Source organism: Ciconia boyciana, chromosome 1 (genome assembly GCF_034638445.1).
Source record: "Ciconia boyciana chromosome 1, ASM3463844v1, whole genome shotgun sequence".
Taxonomy (NCBI): Eukaryota; Metazoa; Chordata; class Aves; order Ciconiiformes; family Ciconiidae; genus Ciconia; species Ciconia boyciana.
Window position 1 is genome coordinate 53,266,606 of NC_132934.1, and position 20,292 is coordinate 53,286,897.

Genomic DNA, 20,292 nt, shown 5'->3' on the forward strand with positions numbered 1-20,292 from the left:
GCAGGCCCATGCAAAAAAAATTATTATTTTGAGGTTTTTTTTTTTTTTTTGTCTGTGATCTCTCCTACTTTTGGTTCAGATGTGCCCACACTGCCCATATCCTCAACACCAGGGATGCTGCCAAACCAGCGCCACCTCACTTTAACTGAAAATGACCTGTGGATGGAGTCCTTCTCCTCTTCCCAAGCCCTCTTCCCTCTGTCACCAGCCCCACTTCTCCCCTATCCTGTCTGGTCTGGTCTGTCTCTGAATTTCCCTCTCCTGCGCACTTAGTCTTTTGGGGATCAGATTTCTCCTTCCTAATCCTTCTTCCTCCCCTGCTTGTTCTCTCTCAAACTATTTTACTCTCTCCTATATGATTATTTCAATTTGGATTATGCTACTTCTTTCTTTACCTGCACTTATCTCTCTATATTTTCTATGCATGTCATATTGTTAAAATATGTGTTGAAGCTGGCAAGGAATTGTCATCAGCATTTCACACCAAATATGGCTAGAACTTAAGACTTCTAAAGCAAAAAGAAGTTAAGCATCAAAAACACATGAAAAAATTCTTATCGAAGACATTCAAAAGTCTGGCAAACTATCACATCCTACTAATTAAATCAGGACAGAGTAAACAAAACAAGTACATCATTTTCATGTGTCACAAAATAATGAAATGACACACATTTGCACAACTCTGCAATGAAAAGCAAGAGATAAATCTGGAAACAACAACACTACCCTGCCGATATGGTAACTTCAAGCAAGTGAACATCATAAAACAAGTCAAACCTAGTTAATGTTGGCACTATTAGCACATCTACAAATTATACAGTATTGTAATTTCTGTTTTGCCTAGTTAAGTTGCTTATCTGCTATGGATATGACTTCAACCTCAGATTTTGAAAGGAAAGCAGCAGCAGAAATTGCTCCAATTTTTGGCATTCCGTATCCACAGAAATGAATCCTTCTGACCACTAATGTATAAAAACCTTCTATTATATTTAATCTGAAGTGGGAATTTGATTTAAGAACCAGATCTAGAAGCAGTTCTCCTTATAAAATAAGGTTTCAATCATATTACAAGGGGCAAGGATCTGCACCCTTATTAGCGGAGTTTGTATTTGACTACAAGAGAAGATGGACTGCATCCATCGCAAATTCTCAGTGTGCTCAACTGTCTCTTAGGAACTGTTCAAGGCCATAGCTAACAGACCACTTGAAATAGTCCTTTTTTTTCCCCTAATAAAGATACACTCCTGCATGTTCTGTGTAAGGAAGTAGATCTTGGGAGGTACATCCTATCCCTTTAGCAAAAGGTTACTACGACAGAACAGGAGTAAATCCAGGATAGAGAAGCTATAAAAGTACATCTTTTGACCACCGGTCTTTCCACCGAGGAAGCATGGGGACAGCCATAAGGTAGGACCAGAATTTCTATGGAATAAGTGACCCTGGGTAGTGCTCCAAACCCTTTTGTTGCGCTGGTCTGCAGGTGACTTTCCTCACATGCAGAAAATGGACAGTAGTGACAAATTAAGCAGGGTACATAAGGAGTAAAATGAGTACATCATTTTACAGTTTGACTCCTTTTTGCACAAAATATATTAAAAGCATGGAGAACTGCATTGATTCTGTCTGTAAATGAAGGGCAGTAACAAGAGGAACACTGATTACCTCTCATATTGGTTCAATTTTATAAAGGAGCTAGGAAGCAATAATCACAAGGAAATGAGAAATAATCTTCAACCAGGCTAATAAAACTAGTGTATGAGACACTTAGAGAAGGACTGTGTGGAGACCGTTCATTTGTATCCATTAATTGCTCTATAAATATACACAATCATCCTAGTACCACTCCTTTTAAATTAGACAAAGCAGAATTGATACGATTGCTGCACATGTCTCTAGGATGATCTAAATACGCAACAGAGCTGAGGTTAAGGGAACGCAGAGATACAGGATTTCTGCTGTTCCTGACAGACCACTGCACCCAAAGACCTTTCATGTATTTCAGTGTGTCTTGTAGAGGGAGCAGCTACTAAGAAAAGCTGCATAAAATTAAACATCATAGGTATAGATTATTATGATGGATGAAGAAGACGTTATACATAGTCATAGAATTTTCTTTTGTAACTGTATCATATGTGGTTTTTAATATTCAGCAGAAGTGGCTTCTGGTCTCCTTTCGTTTCTTACCAAACTCCTTCGATTTTTAAACCATACTATTGCTAGTATTCATTACCTATTTAGACTGTTATAACAGGGTAGTCTCCAAAGCCCAGATCCATGAAGATGTTAGGAAGCGTAATTCCTATTACATATTCCCCATGCAATTTCCTTTCCTTCTTTTTTTTTTTTTTTTTTTTTTTTAAAGGGAAGAAAGGCTTTTAAACAAGATTTGGACAGCTAAATACGTTCATAAATCTGGGCCTAAAAACCTCTACAGGAAGAAAAGGAGCTCCTCAGCTGACTGACTCTAGTCGGATACTGAAGTTCTGAGATTTAGGATGTGATGATGGCAATTAACTTCAGGTAAAATACACAGTAGGAACACCTTTGACCTAGAGGAGACTTGAAACGACAAGTCTCAAGTCTGGGGTAGAAAAATATTAATTACTAGTAGTTCTAAATCTGAGTAATTGGTGTGGAACAACTTGGGTGATGTATTGAGATTCAGGACCTTCATAAGCACCTAAACCACTTTCAAGCAGCATAGAAATGTTCGTAAATTGCTGTGCAGGACCAACTATGATGTTTGATTTCATTTTTAAAAATAGATATTATAGGATAAGGATTTTCTGGTTTGAATATTTCATTCGCAATTATAAGAAATAATCAAACATTTAAGCTTATGTATTTTTTATGACGCAATATACGTATGGAGATTTTTATCCCTCTGACGAAGTAGAAAGGCAAGAGATAATTTATTCCTCACCTAACTTTACAGCTCATCAGACAGCTGTGCAATTTATCACATGGTTTTTGCTGTACTGCCTGTGTTTTAGCACTCTAACCTCCCCATGCCTTTAACCAGTGCCTTTCCTCTCTCTAGCCTCAGTCACCTTGAGAAAGAAGATCTTTTGCTCCACGTTTTGCAGATAAGAATTTACAGTCACAAAACTGTCTCAAGTCAGGTGCCAGAGTGGTAAAGATTCAATCCTTTTACAGTGACAACTTTTAACCATAAAGGCCATACCCTAAAGACCAATACCTTGCACTCTTGCAGTGCTTCATAACCCTGACAATGGGCAGATGTGCACTTCTCAGTCCTCTAGAAAGGGTCAGATGCTTGATGTCAAATGAGCTACAGAAGCAGATTACTGCTATTAGGTAATTTTTTACAATTGTTGCACATTTTTCTGTTTCATCCCATTCTCTGAGAACTGTATTTGACTCACCTTAAAGGCACCTGGATGCAGAGGCATTCACAGGTAAGAAGTAATCTCAATACAACTTCTATAAAGTCTAACACCTGCCTCATCTTTTTATAAAAATGTCTTTTATATGTCTTTTTATAATGACATTAGTGTCTTTTTATAAAGTTAAAACTCCTCCACGCTACAGAAGAAAAAAAAGGCCTGGTTTTGAGTGGCTTGAATGTAGTCATTTTTAACAAGGACCACATCTTATAACTTTTCCACCTGTTAAAGCCTGATGCCTAGTTATGGTAACATGCATTAGTCACCATGACAACAATAAATTGGAGCACACATAGATACAACGCTTCTGGATGAAAAATTAATAATTTTCTCCCTGTAAGAACTTTAAACATTCTGTGGACCAGTCAAATCCTCGTTATTTGCTTATGTTTTAATTCCTAGAGCGAGAGAAATTTTTTTAGCTCCTTGTATCTTTGGCTTTTGAAATAATGGAAACAGGTTCGTGGCATACTTACATTTTACAAGCTCCTAAAGCTCGGTAGCCAAAACGGCCCCTCTCTGGCAGAAATGCTCCAAGGAGGCAGTTATAGGGAAATCAGGAGAAATCTACAGCTCCTCTGAAATACTATGCTTTCTGAAATCTGAACGACTGGCCGTCGTCCTTACCACGCTGCAATACGGATCACCAGGTTTGCTCTCACGTGCACAGCAGATGTGCCTCTATCACAGAAGTGATGAAAACTCAGAGCACCATCAGCGTTACCTCTAATTCCCCAGAAGTGCCTCTGCAAACAGGGCGTGCTCCTCAGCTAGGCAAAGCCTATAGATTAACACAGAAAGGGCAGCACAACACATTGTGGGGGTGAAACTGTGCAAACCGAGCTGTTTACACGGTTTCTCGCTTTGGAAAAGTGAGCAAACAAAAACATCAGGAACAGAAGTCAAAGCTCCCCCTGAGCGAGACTGCTGCGGGCAATCCCCCCACGTCCTGTATGTACACCATACAGCCAACAGATGCTAACCACACGGCATGATACACGAATGCGCGCACACATAATCCCCAAAGAGGGCGGACAAGTCATGAACTTTTTTTGCCACTTCAGCGACGTGACACCTGTAGATAACACCACGGCAACAGACTGTACATCCAGAGAGTGACAACATAGCCATTTATCACTGTATCTTACATTATGAACCTGATGAATCGATGAGAAAGGATATCCTGCATTCTGGTTGGTCCAGATCTCACAGACAGAGGACTGCTAATATAAACAGAAAACTACATCTCATCTTGTAAATATTAATGCACCGCAACTGCCAAAAGGCAAGAATAATTAAGAAAAGGCTTGCAATAACATTAAAGGAGGAAGTAAAACAGCTGTTAAAAGTAATTTTTATTTATTTGCTGACAAAATATTTTTGGACTGACTGGAAGGAAACATAGCTTATTCAGAGACTTTAGAAGAGGTTTCAAACTGTGAGTACAAGAAAACAATTTAGTCAGACGTGCTGGTGATGTAAAGAGATAAAGTTATGCAGGCATAAACAGAAAATGCAGAGAGCAGAAGAAATATTGGTTACTTTCAGTTTTTGTCAGGGAAGAAGTTTGAAGTCAACATCCCAATTAAGTTTTGAGATTTGAATCTCTCTCTGTTCGAGACTTTCACAGAGAGAGAGGAAGGGAAAAATCTGGCAATACAGTCAACAGGAAAAATACGTTTTCTTTGTAACAATTACCAGAAAAGAATGCATTGCAATTAAGTAAAGCAGTTGCCCACCATCTCCTTCCAACAACAGTTTCTTTGCATACAAAGATACAGATAATATTACCTTTGGTATTGACCGTGACCCCGCTGTGTAAATGAAAGGTTTCGGTCTACCTTCTACGTTATTGTACAGATAGCCTGTAGTAGCAAAGCAAAGTAAGCATACGGTAGCATCTCTAGCAAAAGCAACAGAACTAGGCAAGCACAGCATTCACCAGCATCTTTTACATATTTCCTTGTTTGGACACTCATCAAGAAAGCATCTGTGACACCTCAGCAAAAGCTAAGATAACATTTTACAGTAGCCAGGCAACTAAAACAAAGCATCAGACGTAGGATCTGCCTACAGTATCTTCGGCAGGCAGCAACAAAAGGCAATAAACACGCATGAAAAATGCAACTGCAGCATCAAGAATAGAGAGCAATTAATATATCAGTAATTTAACAACAGCAAGAATGTGCATTGCTGGTTCTTGTCAGCAGCAGCAGCAGGAATTTAGCACTGATGCTCAAAACAACCCAAAGAAGTGCAACTCTTCTTAGAAATACGGCTCTTGCGCTTACCTTTTGTAGCCTGAAACCTGGCTGCCTGGCTGGTGACAGACTAGGTTACCACTTCTGGTTACTGTCAGGGCAGGCTGGCATCCTCCGGACCGACTACCGAGCGCTGCCAGACAGGCTGGTGGCTGCCTAATGTTGTTAGTTGTCCCTTATTTCCTTCATGATTTGAAATGCACGCACACACGTCCCTTCCCCCAGCTTCAGTAATTGTTAAACTTTCCCGTATCTGTTTGATTTCTTCTCCCCCATCTTGTTTTCGAAGTTATTTGCTTCTCCTTCATGATGCGCAGGGCTCTACGTTTTGATAGCATTAACTAATAAAAATTTTGACTTTGGTTTACAGTCTTCTATCTCATCCTCTGCAACTTGCTACGAAACAGTCCTCCTCCACGTGATGAACACTACTGTCAGTGCAAGGCCAGTAGCAAACACCACTCCAGCTACTTCTGCTGTGCTATTATTAGGACTTTGCACTAGTTGGCACTAATGACCTTTTTTCTGTCTGTCAAGCAAACTGACTTCTGGATGCTCCAGCCATGCCCATCACTGTGATGCCTACATTTGTTTCCCTGGGGGGATTCCTGAATGGGAATGCATGGCAGGAGGTTGTGGCTTCGCTTTTCAAGAGAAGAGTAAAAGAGAAGGCATTTCCGTGCCAGGTGCGCATCCCCAGGCATCAGGTAATCACGAAAACATACTGCAGTGCTATTTGGACACACTCGCTGAGGTCTTGAAAGGAGTAAGGTAAGGCAGCATGGTACTGTATGCTAGCAGACGTTTTATTTCTCCCCGGCGTTAGTGTGCTGGCATGGGGCTGCCGCGATGCTGTCATATCGTACAGCCGGTTCTCACTGTCTTGGTATTCTGGAGACAAAGGTGTATCCTTAAATCCTGCCGCTCCCGAGGTCTTGCCTTTAGGGAGTGGTGCGGTGCCTCGGCCGGATCAGCCGGGAGCCGGCGCCTGTCCCTGCGCAGCAGAGGCGTGCGGGGCTCTCCTGGCAGCGCTGCCTCAGCCGCAGAGCCGCACGGCCGTCGCGCTGACAGCGATGCTGCGATAGCGTGTAACGCGCTGCAGCATGTAAACACATAAACACACCAGATACATCTATCGGCTGCTTTGGTGCTAACTCAGGAACAGGTAACGTGACGCTGCAGTAAGTGTGCATGCAAGCTTTAAGTTGCTCCAGTTTAAAAAAGGGCAGGAAATCAATCCTTTCTTACACACGCTAATGGTACCCACCCTGCCCCTCCCTCCCCAGCTCATCTTCTCCCAGATGTAAACTCACAGGTTAGCGCACTCCCCCCAAGAGTTGGGAGCTCTCAGTTTGGTACCCCTCTCTGACCGGGGGAATTCACACCTATGTATTGCACCTTCCTCTTTCACAGGTTAAAGCAGCAGAAGATAGGCTGTCTTCAACCCCTTTTCTAAACGAAGGGAAGCCCTTCTTATTATTTTTAATTCTTTGGAGAAAGAAGAGTGCATAAAAGCAGATGTTTGGAGCACTCGCCTGAGAGACAAGTTCTGGGGCCAGGTCTCTGCTCCAAGGGCTGTTCAAGCGAACTGCCCCCATCACACAGACCTACCGCCAGAATTCAAGGTTTGGAAGATCTAGGATTACGCTAAATCATCTTTAAATACAGGTGACTTGATTTATTAAATCAATAATAAATCAAACAGACCAGCAGAGACCAAGAATTTCCCACGACTATGAATGCCCAGTCAGAAGGGCAGCAGCGCAAAATTCATTACTTAGTTCTGCACTCGTTAATGTTTGAATGACTAAGGTACTGAAATGCAGTACAGAAAGAACATTAATTTTACGGAAGGTAATTAATTCAAATTCAGAAACCAACCTTTTCCTTGCACCACTGTAAAAATATTTAGCATTTACTATATACATATTTTATGTCTTCAAAGTGCTGAAATTTTTTAATGAATTATGAAATCCCCAAGAGAAGTACTTAAAGTTGCATACCCCTGTGCTGAAGAGGAAGGAACCAAGGAAAGGAAAAAGGTTAAGTGAGTATCTGAGGCCAGAAAATAGGCAGTAGGAGGGAGAATTGGGATTAGGCTTCAAACACTCATAATTTTCGGCTCCCAAAGCATATGCTCTCAAAAAGAAAGGGAAAGAGTTCAATCTGTGCATGCACTTCCACCATAATAAACACAAATACACTTGGGCACTTAATACCACTGACACAGAAGGTTCTGTGAAACAGAGAGTTTAACAAAGAACATTTTCCTAAGTAATATGGTAAAGGAGAGCAAAAAAGTAGCATCAGCTATTGCCTGATTTGTATCAAACATGCACTTATCTTAATTCTTCCCAAAAGATAAATGCATATATGTAACATTGCAACAAGACTCTGCTATCACGATACCATTTTTGTGATAGCTATAGATGTCCCATGCATAAAAGACTTCCCCATCTAGTCACCATAGGACACAACTGTGAGGGGCAGGAGGGGCAAAGGAAGGGCGAAAGGGAATGGCCTGCACTGCACAGCTCCTGCCATCTGCTATGCATGATACCGGTGACTGGTTAATGGTGTGAGAGGGAGGGAGGGAGGGAGGGAGGGAGGTGAGGCTCCGCATTACCTGCTCTCCACTCATCCACCTCCCTTCCCTCCCCAGCAATCCCAGTTCTGCACAGTCTCCTAATCACTTTATGACTGTCTTTTAAAAGAATTAAGGACATTTTCACTTCTATTTCTTGAACTTAACCTGCTTGATTTCAAGAAAACACATACACATAAGAAATAATATTTCTTATTCTTCTTGCTAACTTCCTCTGTGACAGAACACAATAGGGCATAATTATTTCAGACACCTGTTGTAAAGTCAGTAGCCAATCATGTTACAAAGTATTTGCACATTTCAATCTGCTTCAAGTCTTTCTAATTACACATATATTTACTGGAAAAGCTGTAGGACAGTCCATATACAGGTCTTCAAGGTCGTGGGCTGTGTTGGAGACAACTTAGCGTTTCATAAGGTGAAGAAAATTATCTAGGGGGAACTTACTTTAGGCTTCATCCCTAAAGACAGAGAAGACTTGGTTGATAATCTGAAGACAGAAAGTAACTGTACTGAAAGTGATTACAAACCAGTAAGATTGGTCCTGGAAATTATATACTTTCTAAGAAGAAAGGAGGAAGCAACAGAATAGAATACCTGGACAGCATACGCAGAAGGAACAGGAGCTGGGTGGAAGGCAGTCCTGATGTATTCAGCACAGCTTAATGAACTTAATTCGATGGCACTTTAGGAGATGTCACAGATTTACCTAAACTAGGAGCAATTATCCTCGGAAAGTCATAGAAGATACTGAAAGGACCAAAGAAGGCCTAAAAGAATATTTAAGATGGGAGAGAAAAGAAGATTTGGAAAGTTATAGCCAGCCTAATGGCAGGGACCAGCAAGTTACTAGAAAAGTTGTTTAAAAATCCAGTCGCCATCTCCTGGTCCTTGTGGCCTATGAGACCTTTTGATATTGCTCCTGGCCACCTGAAATAAACACTTAGGAATATTTGCATGTATGTGTGTATATCTATATATTTTTTTATTGAGGATAACAAAGAAAAAGCATAATATTGCCTGCCATGTGTTACCCGACAGAGCTTCTATGGGTCAAGAAAAAGTCAAGATGTTTATAATGAGGTTACTCAGTGTGAATCATCTCAGAGCAAATTTCCTTCCTTTGTTGGAAAACTGGCCAACTAAATCAGCAGCAGCAAAGAGAAGCACAGCAGGACATGGACACCGATGGTGCGAGTCCTGATGTGGCGACATGTGACATGTCCCATACACAAACTAGCTTCAGTCAAAATGCAGTGGTTGCACAAGAAGTTGAAATGCACATTTAGAAAATAATTATTGGTATTGAAGCACAAGTGGACTGGAACACGCCAAGGGAATCTGCAATGACCTGCTCCATGCCATGGCTTGGAGGAGAGCTCAGGCTCTCTGGGGAGGATCCAGGAGTCAAGGACTTCCCACAACAGGGTAAGAACTGAAAATGGATTTGATGAACTACAGAAATCAGTCAGATGAAATTCAGAAAGACAAGAGTATTCCTTGGGAAAGTAAGATTAAATACATAAATAAAATAGCAAATAAATTAGGAGAGCAATTTAACAGGGAGGTGGGGAGAGGACATAAAAAGATTTGGAAGTTTTAGTATACTTGAAATTAAATACAGCAGTCTTGCAAAAGAAAAAACAAATAAATCACAGGATAATTCAAGTTGGAAGGGAGCTCAGGAAGTTTCCATTCCAACCCCAGCTCAAAGCAGGATCAGCTGTGAGATGAGACCAGGTTGCTCAGGGCTTCATCCAGTCACGTCTTGAAAACCTCCAAGGACAGAGACTGGACAGCCTCTCTGAGCAACCTGTCCCCCACCTTGACTGTCCTCCTGGGGAGGAAGTTTCTCTTGCCATCCATTCAGCACCTTTCCTCTTTCAGTTTTTGTACCCAAAGTTGCCTTTTCTCCAGCCAGCCCTGGTCCCCCAGCCTTGTCTCAGAGGGCAAGTGCTCCAGCCCCCGACCATCTTGGTGGCCCTTCACTGAACTCCCCTCTCCTAAATAAAAAGGAGGTATTTAATAGAAGTAGCATATTGTAACACGTGGGAAGGAACTTTTGTGCCATATGCAGCCACCGGCAAGGTCTCATATGGGGCAGCGTCCAGTTTTAGCCACTGCACTTCAAGGAGGATGGAGGCACACTGAGAGAATCCAGGAGAGAGTAATAACAACAAACAGAAGTCTAGAAAACACCAGGGCATGGCCCTGGTCAGGTAAACGTGGGTCCACAGTGGTCTGTTCACCCCTGAGCTGGTTCGAGAACTTTGTTGGTGACTCCTGATCTTCTGCTGCCTTGTCCACCTCTCCCCAGCAAGGCTCACCCTTCTCTTGCACTTCCACGTCGCAGAGCTGGTGCACGGGAAGAAGAGGAGCTGCTGAACATAACCTCCGCGCTTATTCCCCCACCACCTCTCCCTCTGTGTCTCACCGCAGGGCTGAGTCTCGGGAAATCGCTCCCATCTCCTGGCGCTGCAGCCCCAGCGAGGCGCAGGAGGGAAGGAAAGCAACAGCAGCAAACGCCGCTCTAGCTGATGCACGTTATCTAACTTGCTAACTATAATTCAGTCTAGCTCCAGAAATGAGGAGAATTTTGGATCAAATCCCAGAAAAATCACTCTTGGCATGGCAAACAATCTTTAAAGGTGCAACAGCTGAAAGAAACAAATGAAAATCGTATGAATGGGGCTGTCTGGCCCCTTTTGTAATCATCACTCCAAATGTTTTAGGACCACGGGAGAGCAGTTGTGCCATGTCAATAGATGTTGCTTCCCTGAATGATCCCAAAGCTCTGGGAAGAGCTTGTCTTACTGGCAGGAATAATCACAGATCTTCCTTCGAAAACAAGATCTTCAGAGACAGAAAGTGAAATTTCAAAATAGTATTTCTTTTAGAGAAGCAGAAACTAGAAATAACACTGCTTATTGGAGTAAGTACATACGTTTCACATTGGTATATTTCTTTTGCTTCTCCTGAAAATACTTTACATGAAGATTTCCAGAAAATCACTGGCCATCTTGGAACGGCTTTCTTGCAGGCAGGCAGTGGGTGACAGGCGTGAGCGGCGACGCCACGCTCCAGGTCAGTGCACCCTGTCAGCAGCTCCCAGTGAGGTTTCACAAGAACATGCGTACCACGGCCAGCACACCCTGGGAAGGGAGACGACTGGCCCACGACCACAGCGGGCCTGCAAAGATTGTCACCTCCAGCCGGCAGCAGGGCGAGAAGGAAAGCCAACCTCCTGCGCCAGGGTCCATGCTCTAGGTCCTGTGCACCTCCACCTCTTCCTCCACACAGAGCCATATTTTGCACATTTTCCTCCGACAAGAAAAGGCTAATAACACAGCTGTGCTTCTCTCTCACCTAGCCAACACCCTCCTTCATGTGATGGTGATCTTCTCTGATAGGCAGTCAGTTGTCATTTGATTTCGATCCAGTAACCCAGCAGCTGGGTTCCTGCTGGGGAGGACTGACTGAAGGTCTTCCCAGTGGTTTGCTAAGGCTACGGCTGCCCTGCCCGGCTCCCGGAGGTGCAGCTTTACAGCCGCAGCTCTGGCCCTGCGACGCCTGCTGAGGAGCCAAGCCTCTTCTGATTGACAACACCCCTTCTGCTGGTGCTGCCACCTACCAGTGCACCCCAGCCTTTTAGCCTTGCATAGAGGATATAAACTTCTGGACAAAGACCACCAATAAAGATTATGAGACATTGGTCCCTGAACATGAGGTACAGGTATCTACATTTTAGCCAAAAAAACCAACAACAAAACAAGTGGGCTTTTTCAGAAGAGGACCCCAAACTCTAAGTACAACTTTTTTCCAGCAGCTCAAAAATTTAAGTGTTAGATATTAAAATTCAGCTTTGACTCTGAAATATTCAGATTTTCAATAAGAATAGTTTATTTGACAGTAGAAATTACGTCTTCTCCATTTTTCATACAATCCTCCTCCATTTTTCATACAATCTTTCCGATGCAGAGCTTCTAGCTCATAAGACTGAGTGTGAAAAACAGTAAATTAATAAAGAACATCTGTCCCCATCTTGAAAGAACATCTGTCCCCTTCTTGGTGTAGTATTTATGGCTTTAGTTTGGATCATTAATACCAAATATAGAAGCAGCTTCCTTAATTCCATATGCTGAAGCAGCATGTAGGTATGATCCACATCCCACGACTTTATTTCTAAAGTGCTAGCTTCTGTAACATTGTTGAAAAAATTGTATCTTTCTATTCAGACAGAAATTACTTAGATTTTTCATAATGTCTTTATCAGTTTACTTGTCCATTAAATACACAATACTCAAGGGATTTACAGATGAAAGTTTGCTGAAATTTACAGTTCAAGATACAGCCCTCTATGGCATTAATACCTATCTGAATTAAAAAGACAACTGTCAGTAACATCTATACCATGCAATAAAAATAGATTCAGTTAAGCATTTTTCTTCTGATGTTAAATGGAAGGTCTTCATGGTTCAGTCATCTTTCCATATTAAAAATAAAATGCACCTAAAAATATGAACCTTAGAGCATTTTCTTTTGATTTTACATGCTTGTCTTTAAAATGGCTGTCTCTTCATCCTCACATCATACACTATTTTATGCTTATAAAAAATGGAAGTAAGAAACCTTAGAAATAACAACAGAATGAAATAATCTAGACAACCCTATTTTTGTATTTATTGCTTCTTAAATCTACTAGTAAAGAATTCTGTTATTTCACCAGTAATTTCAACCATTGATAAAACCCATTCTTCATTGCTTCTTAGATAATCTTATCTTACACACCAGTATTCTCCTGGGCATATTTTCCTTCATTCACCATAATCTTTAAATCCTCCCAAAGCAGAGAAGGAGACAGGAAAACAAACAGGAAACAAGCAAATAAAAAAAAGTCAGACTGTGGTTAAAAGTTTAAAAAACTAAAGGTGGGTCTTGTGAGACAAGAGTTTTATTTTTGTCTCCTTCAACCTTTCAGTGTCCTTCAAACTTTCAGTGTCATCTTAGCCAACCTGAACACCCCTGTACCTCAGTTTTCTTAGCTGTAAAATGGAAAACATGATTTTAAACCACATAGTCCCCCAGTGCACTGGAAATATGAATGCATTAGTATCTGTGAAGTATTTGGAAGATAGTATTGAGTTGAAGGTATTATTTCAGAAAGCAGAAAAATTATTTCACAATTTTCCTATAAACATGCCTTTGCTAATTCTGTTTCTTGTTCTTATTACACTTTTCCTCTATTGTAGATAAAGGATTTCTGGTACTAACTCCATTTAAATGACTGTCTCCTGCATATCAATCCTAATCCTGCAACGAATTATTATATCTCACAAAATAATGTTACATGGCAGAATCCCAACAATCAGGGTCGCTTTACTTCAAGCTTACCAGTCATTACAATGACCTTACATTTAAGTTATCTTGTGTTTTAGGAAAAAAAAATAGTAAGAGCCCTCAGACCATGGGACCAAAGAACTCAGAAAGGCTTTCAAAATTAAGTTGGCGTTCAGCATCTCTGGGAAAGAACTTCTGCCAGCCTTTGTGAATAATTTTTCCAACTCTCTGAGATCTTAAAGGATTCTCTTCCTTCCATCACAGCCCACTGGGGTGCCCCCCATATGGGCCATGACTAGGTTTATCCTACCAGAAAGCTTACTCTGACTCATTACCAGTTTTTTCTCCCGGAGGCAGACACAGCCCGGAGCTTTCCCCAGAGCCCTAAAGATGCGCCTGCCTACCGCCTCCCGAAATGACAGACCTCTCCCATCTTGGGGGGCACTGCAGGTTCAGCCCTGTGGGGAGAGCGTGCGTCAGCATCGGGGTGATGCCCGACCTGGCTCTGCTTCTGCATGGAGCGGTGTGGGCAGGGGTGCTCCCCGCACCTCCCTGCCCACCTGCCGCGGGGAGGATGCTTTCGGCCCTTGCTCCCGGCTTGGGGCAGGGTGCAGTCCTCTGAACCCCACGGCGAGAGGTCTTGTGGACCATGGTGGCTAAAAGCACTGCATGTCACTGGCTGGAGCAATAAACAGCAACAGCCTTGGGGCTGGCAGTCTGGGATATGCTTGCAGCTAGTACCTAAAGCTTCTCTGCTGCCTGGAGAATTACAAATCCTAAAGACCTGACATTTTAATTGGTGTATTTTAATGAACTTAGCTATGCTTCCTTTTAACTTCCAAAGCTCTTCCCTGCAAATATATATTTCCGCTGCTCCCCCCATGATTTCAGGGGTGAAGGAAGAGCCCAATCCCTTCAATGGGACTCCTATTGATTTTGGTTCCAAAGTCCTTGGGCTTTGCCTGTATGATTTCAGTTGTATTTTAAAGGTTTAGACAATCTTAAGAACAACTTGAGCTATTTTAAACTACGTTAATTTGATCATATTAATCTACATGTTGCAGGCTCAGAATTCAACATCCACAGTCAAAGATGACTCAGACTACTCAATCCTTTCTGGGTTTTTTTTTCCCTTTTTTTTTGGAAAACAAACCATCTCACAACCTTCTGTATTACCTTTTTGGCAGTTGTAATTTATCCAACCAGATGTCAAAGACTTTCAAAGTTGGATGACCAACTGGAGAACTGGATGGCCAAACCTATTCCAGTGAGGAATCTAAATTGGTTAGACTCATTGTTTATATTAGGATTTTCCCCTCTTAGGTCGCAAACAGTCTGCTAGGGAACGGTGAATGAAGGTACACACTGGCCTTGAGACAAAACCACCCACATTAAGTAAATTTAAATCAGTGCTTCCTCCAAGAAACAAAGTGTTGTATTACTTACAAGCACATTTGATTATGGTTTAGAGAATTGTTTAAACCCATTTAGCAGATCAAAGGAAAACAGATTTAAACTGATGTGCTCGTTGTTTTAACAAACACTGGTTGATATCTGATGCAAAGACCAACATGCTCGATGACTCCCATGTAAAAGTTTAGTGAAAACACAGACCATAGTAAAGATGGAAACATCAGATCTCACCATTTTCTCAAAATATCTTCAGATTTTAGATTTTTAAATTGAGGCTCAAAATAGTCTTATCCTAACATTTCTGAAATAAAATGAAGTTCATGAATGCAATACCATGAATAAGCTCTCAATACCGTGTTGGCCTCCCTCTTCAAGGCCAGAAAAATACCCATTAATCTCATTGCCAGGAACACACCTAAAACCCTTTCAAAAAATCACAGCATCAAAGATGACTTTATGCACATCTGTCTACTATAGCATCCAGTAAACATGCAGATTCATACAGCAGCATGCAAACAGCCTAGCAAACAAAGGGTTAAGACAAAGAATATCCTCAAAGCAATTCCAGTAATCCGTCTAGATCATTCTGTTTGTGAGAAGTGTTCTAGCTGGAAAGCTGGACTGGTATCAGCTCAGAACTTGTTGTTGATCTGACATAAGCCAAAGGAACGTGCAAACTGCAAGGACGAAGTTGCTAGATAAAAAAAAACCATGGAGCAGAAAGCTCATGTTAAGAATCAGTTGGATCTCCTTTATTTTCCAGAAACAATTATTTTACCTTTAATTTCAAAGGGGCTTTGGGGGAAAAGACTGAAGGAAATATAGTTCATTTCAGCAAAGCACATATTGCAAAAAATAAATTTAAAAATCTATTTTTGGGCTAGAATGGTTGAAGAAATCCCTGATTAGCCTCTTAATGGGGTGAGTCCAATTTAGTGAGAATGATCACCAGAGGGAGTCATTGACTTTCCCGTTAAAGTCAAAGGGAATTTTACATACATCAGGAGTGCAGAATTTGGGGGCAGAGCTGAGAAAGACTCCAAATAGATTGGAGTTCAGGGACTAACACAAAACACTGTTTTATGGATTTCATCTGAATCCATTTTCCCCTTTGGAGTCCCAAAGGATGATTGCTATATTCAATGGTGAAAGTTAGAGAGAAGGCACTGAAGTCATTCATTCAGTGGGTACACACTCCCACAAAAAGAATCCCAGCACTTAATTGGTTTTAAAGTGGTTTGGAGTGGTGTAAGTACTAACTGCTCAGTTTTCTCTTTGGATATGCAACATATCACAGTCCTTCTGGAAAAGCAATTTTTAACACCCCAAAGAAAATCTCCAGGTACCATATATGAGAGTGTGTCATACCTCTTGGGAATATCAGGACTTCAAACAGGAAAAGAAGAGTGAAAAGGAGACAGGAAGAATTGCTAGTATGGTTTTTTGGGTTGTTCTGTTTTTTTTTTTTTCTTCAATATTAGTGACTAAAAGAGGAAGTGAGAATAGGGATTTGTGAACCAAGTGATAAAAGGAACTAAGTAGATAAGCCAGTCTACTCAGCCATGAGCAAGCGTGTATTTCATGCTCAAACACCTAAATTCCATGACCTTCAAAGAAATATTTTGGTGTTAAGAACTGGGCTTTTCCTTGCTGGACTTCAGCTCAACCTTGTTCTTGCTGCAAAAGCCCAGCAGACTTTGGTTTGAAAACAAGCTCGTTCTCTAGGCAACTTTCCCCTTAATTCTGTACAGTAAGATTATACAGCAGAAAATTAGGAGATTAAAAAAGGCAAAGAAACAGCCCCACCCAACCAAATGCAATTTCACTTCCCTAGAAATGTCCTCTGAACAAATGGAATTCAATTTGTTTCTGTGTTCCCAGGTAACGGCAGCACCTTGTTTTGCTTGTTTATTTAATTACTTCTTCTTGTTCATGCAATTACCTGAGAGACTGCAGCCTTTTGTTCATTATGTTAACCATAACACAGTTATTTGCATAGCTGTTTCCATTTTGAGGCTGAATTTTGGATAGAGGCTCTATTTTGGACTGTGGCAGGCAGACAACTGTTGGGAAGCCTCATGCAGGGCAGCATGCAGCAACCTGCTCCTTCGTGGAGTGAGTCGCTCCAGGAACCGCACTGGCTGCCCATCTGCTTCTGATGGCAAATCAAAGCCCTATTTCCAACATGCGCTGCAAAGCACTGCATGGTTTAAGACCTGGTTGTCTTTCACCATATGTACCACCAAAAAACAGCTGAGTTCATCCTAAAGCATTTTCGCCAACAGGCTGTCCAAGCTTAATTTTACTGCCCTTTAGAATGGTACAAGACATCATTCTGGTCAACGTATGCTTGATTTAAAATTATCAGTACTCTTACTGTGGTTGGGTGAAAAAATTTAGAGATGGAGGCTAAGGCTTTCTTTCATGAACAGTTTGATTTAACATCCAGTTGAGTCTAGCGCTGTTGCTCAAATGAGTTGTTGCACAGTTAAATCTTTTCTTAAAACACTCAAGATCTATCCCCAGATCACAAAGTTTAGCAGAATGCTGACCCTCTCCATTAATAAATGCAGCAATCACCACCCCCTAAGTCCTCTGAGTTTCTGGCAGTGAACTGATGTCAGCTTATTTTTATCTAAGTTGCTCAGAAATTGAGGAATCTGCACCTTCTCACAGAAAAAAGAGGCAGAGTCAGTGCTGGTGGGAGTCTGCATGCTCTGGTGTGCAGGAGGCACCTTCATCTCAGCCTCCAGGCACCTAAACGCCCCCAAAACTCTACCTCTCAGGAGAAACCGCACATCAACTTACACTATTTGAAACATAGAGAACTGGAACAGACAGCTTCGAAAAATTGTCAGTCTTTGTAGTTTACAATTCAGCCTTCATATATGACCCACAGCTATGGTTAGGATTAGTTCTGTAACCAACTGCAGCAAGGCCCAGCCTTTTAATGGCATCGTTTTAATCCTACCTGTGCCATCTGCCTCTCCAGCTTTGACCGGGGAATATCATCAAAATAGTTTTCATTTCTTCTTCTCCTTGCATCGCCCTGCATGATAATGTGGGGAACGTCCAGGGAGCCACCGGTAGTGAAAGTGCTTTGGCTAAGTGATGGAGACAACTGAGGAGGAGTGTGGTTACCGCTGGGTTCCTGGACAGAGAGCAGAAAAATGCAGCATAAGAACAACAGCATATTGCTGACTTCAAACCACGTATTTAAAAGCGTATTTGAATTATTCATACTAAAAAAATTAAGGAACAATTCCTGAAGTAGAGGTTACTGTGGATGAACTTTTGAGATTTGCTGCCTAAGGTGCAGAGCCCATGTGGAAAGAAAACATTTTTCACTATTTACATGAACTAGTGGCAAATTCCCTCTCCAAAACCTCCTTGTGTAATATATACTCCCTTCTAGGACTGCTAGAGAGATAAAGCAGTGAGTTACTTGTTGTTAAGGCCCAAATAAAGCCATGATTTAGGACTAGCTATTTGTAAGATGAAATACATTCTCACCACTTCTGAGCAGCCACTCTGAGCAGTGAAAGTGATTTGAAAGTGATTTGAACTCTAGCAACATCTCTTGCTGGAAAAAAGAAATGCACCAACATTTACAAAATACAGAGACTTTGCAATTTTTATAGGTCTTGAAGAACATCCGTTTAACTTGAAGTACTGGATATCAGAAACAGGCTAAATCACAATTCGTAGAATGCATGAAAGCATCAGAGTACAAATATTTTACCAGGCTTTTCTCGTAATCTGTGCTGAACTGTGACCTTGCATCAGTCACTGTGCAAATACCACAGCGAATTGATACATGAACTCTATCTAATAAACGGCTAAACATGTCCTCCTGATCATACATTTTACCAGGATCTGCCACCGCACCGCTCACAGACAGCCACCCTATGTATGTTTGGAAACACCTATTCTCATGCGCATCACATCGCTTGTTCAAACACCAATTACAAACATTGGTGCCCAGCTCCACCGTTCAACACTGTCTTGGAGGCTGCAATCAGCAGGAGCAGAGCTACAGCGTGCTGGCCAGCCAGTCTGCACACACACCGCCCCAGTGGGGACTGTAAAACACCAGCATAGCAACTGGACGGGGAAACATGTTCCTCTCTCATGATGTAGGCTACTGGGCTCAATTTATCTGACACTAGAGATTTCTCTGATAGTAAGTTCTTTGGAGGCAGAGCATACCCAGGAGCATGTTTGCACAGTGCAGACCTTGTCTAAAATACCTATTGCTGTAATACTATATTTCAATACTGGACAACAAGAAGGGACCTGAAGATACTAGAGGAAGCAAAGACCTGCTCCAGCATGCACGGAGGGTAAAAAAACCTGCCTTTTTATTTAAAGAAAGAATTAAAGTGGATATTTCATGCATGACTACCTTGAAGCAAACCTAATTCTGAAAAGCATCAAGGTACTTTACTCCATGCTGTTAAGAAACAAGATCTGGTGTAAGAAATCAGAGAGCTGTAATCTCTTCCAAATGGAAAGGAAAGTTGCAATTCTCTGTATGCGTTCAAGTGATAGTAACGTCTGATGTTAATATTTGAAGCGTAGGAGTCTATGTGACATTATTCCTTGCAATCACAGTAACGGATTAGTATTTTTCATGTTGGTTGACTAAAATCAGGGATATATAGTTGTTTAGCAACTTTTAATTAACTGGGATTTTTTTTTTTTTTTAATTCTCTAGCTTTCCTATGATCTGAGACAAGCACTTGACATTTCCCAGGGCAAAGAAAGGAGTGTTTTCCTCTTAGGAATAGTCTTTTTCCCTCCTTCACAAAAATCCACCTACATTTGGCCCAGTTAAAAGCTTCTGAAAAGCTGTAGTCTGCACATGCTCAGAAGGTTTGGTGAGGCATAATCTCTAAAACCTACCGTCCATGGGCCCCAACTCTGACTAGATGGTGCACACGCTTCTGCCCTGAAAATAACCTGAGTACAGGGGCACCAAACGAGATCCTTTCTAATGACTTCTACCTGCCGCTCTAGCCAGGCAGACAACCTCTCTCTGCTCCGAATCACAATTCACCCACTGTTAGTAGACTGATAGGGCCATTAGCACATCAAAGTGACAGATGACTGTGCAATGGACACACAGATTTCAGCTCTCATCGAGCTTTTCATATTTTATCAAACTGCACATAAAGAGGAAATTCACTCAGAGATCTATATTGGAAGATTGCTGGCAAGGCAATACAGACAGGAATTACAAAGTCAAGAAATAAAAGCATTACGGTGC

At 41.6% G+C, this 20,292-nt stretch overlaps 1 protein-coding gene across 7 annotated transcripts in view; it reads right to left on the reverse strand.

Annotated features, from left to right (window-relative positions):
- Window positions 1-20,292, reverse strand: part of ANKS1B (ankyrin repeat and sterile alpha motif domain containing 1B) — a 448,570-nt gene that overhangs the window by 29,776 nt on the left and 398,502 nt on the right. For all 7 annotated transcript variants that reach the window (XM_072866003.1, XM_072865996.1, XM_072866022.1 and 4 more), the window contains one exon: window positions 17,995-18,174. In XM_072866003.1, coding sequence (XP_072722104.1) covers window positions 17,995-18,174 — 180 coding nt within the window. The remainder of the gene's footprint in view (window positions 1-17,994; window positions 18,175-20,292) is intronic.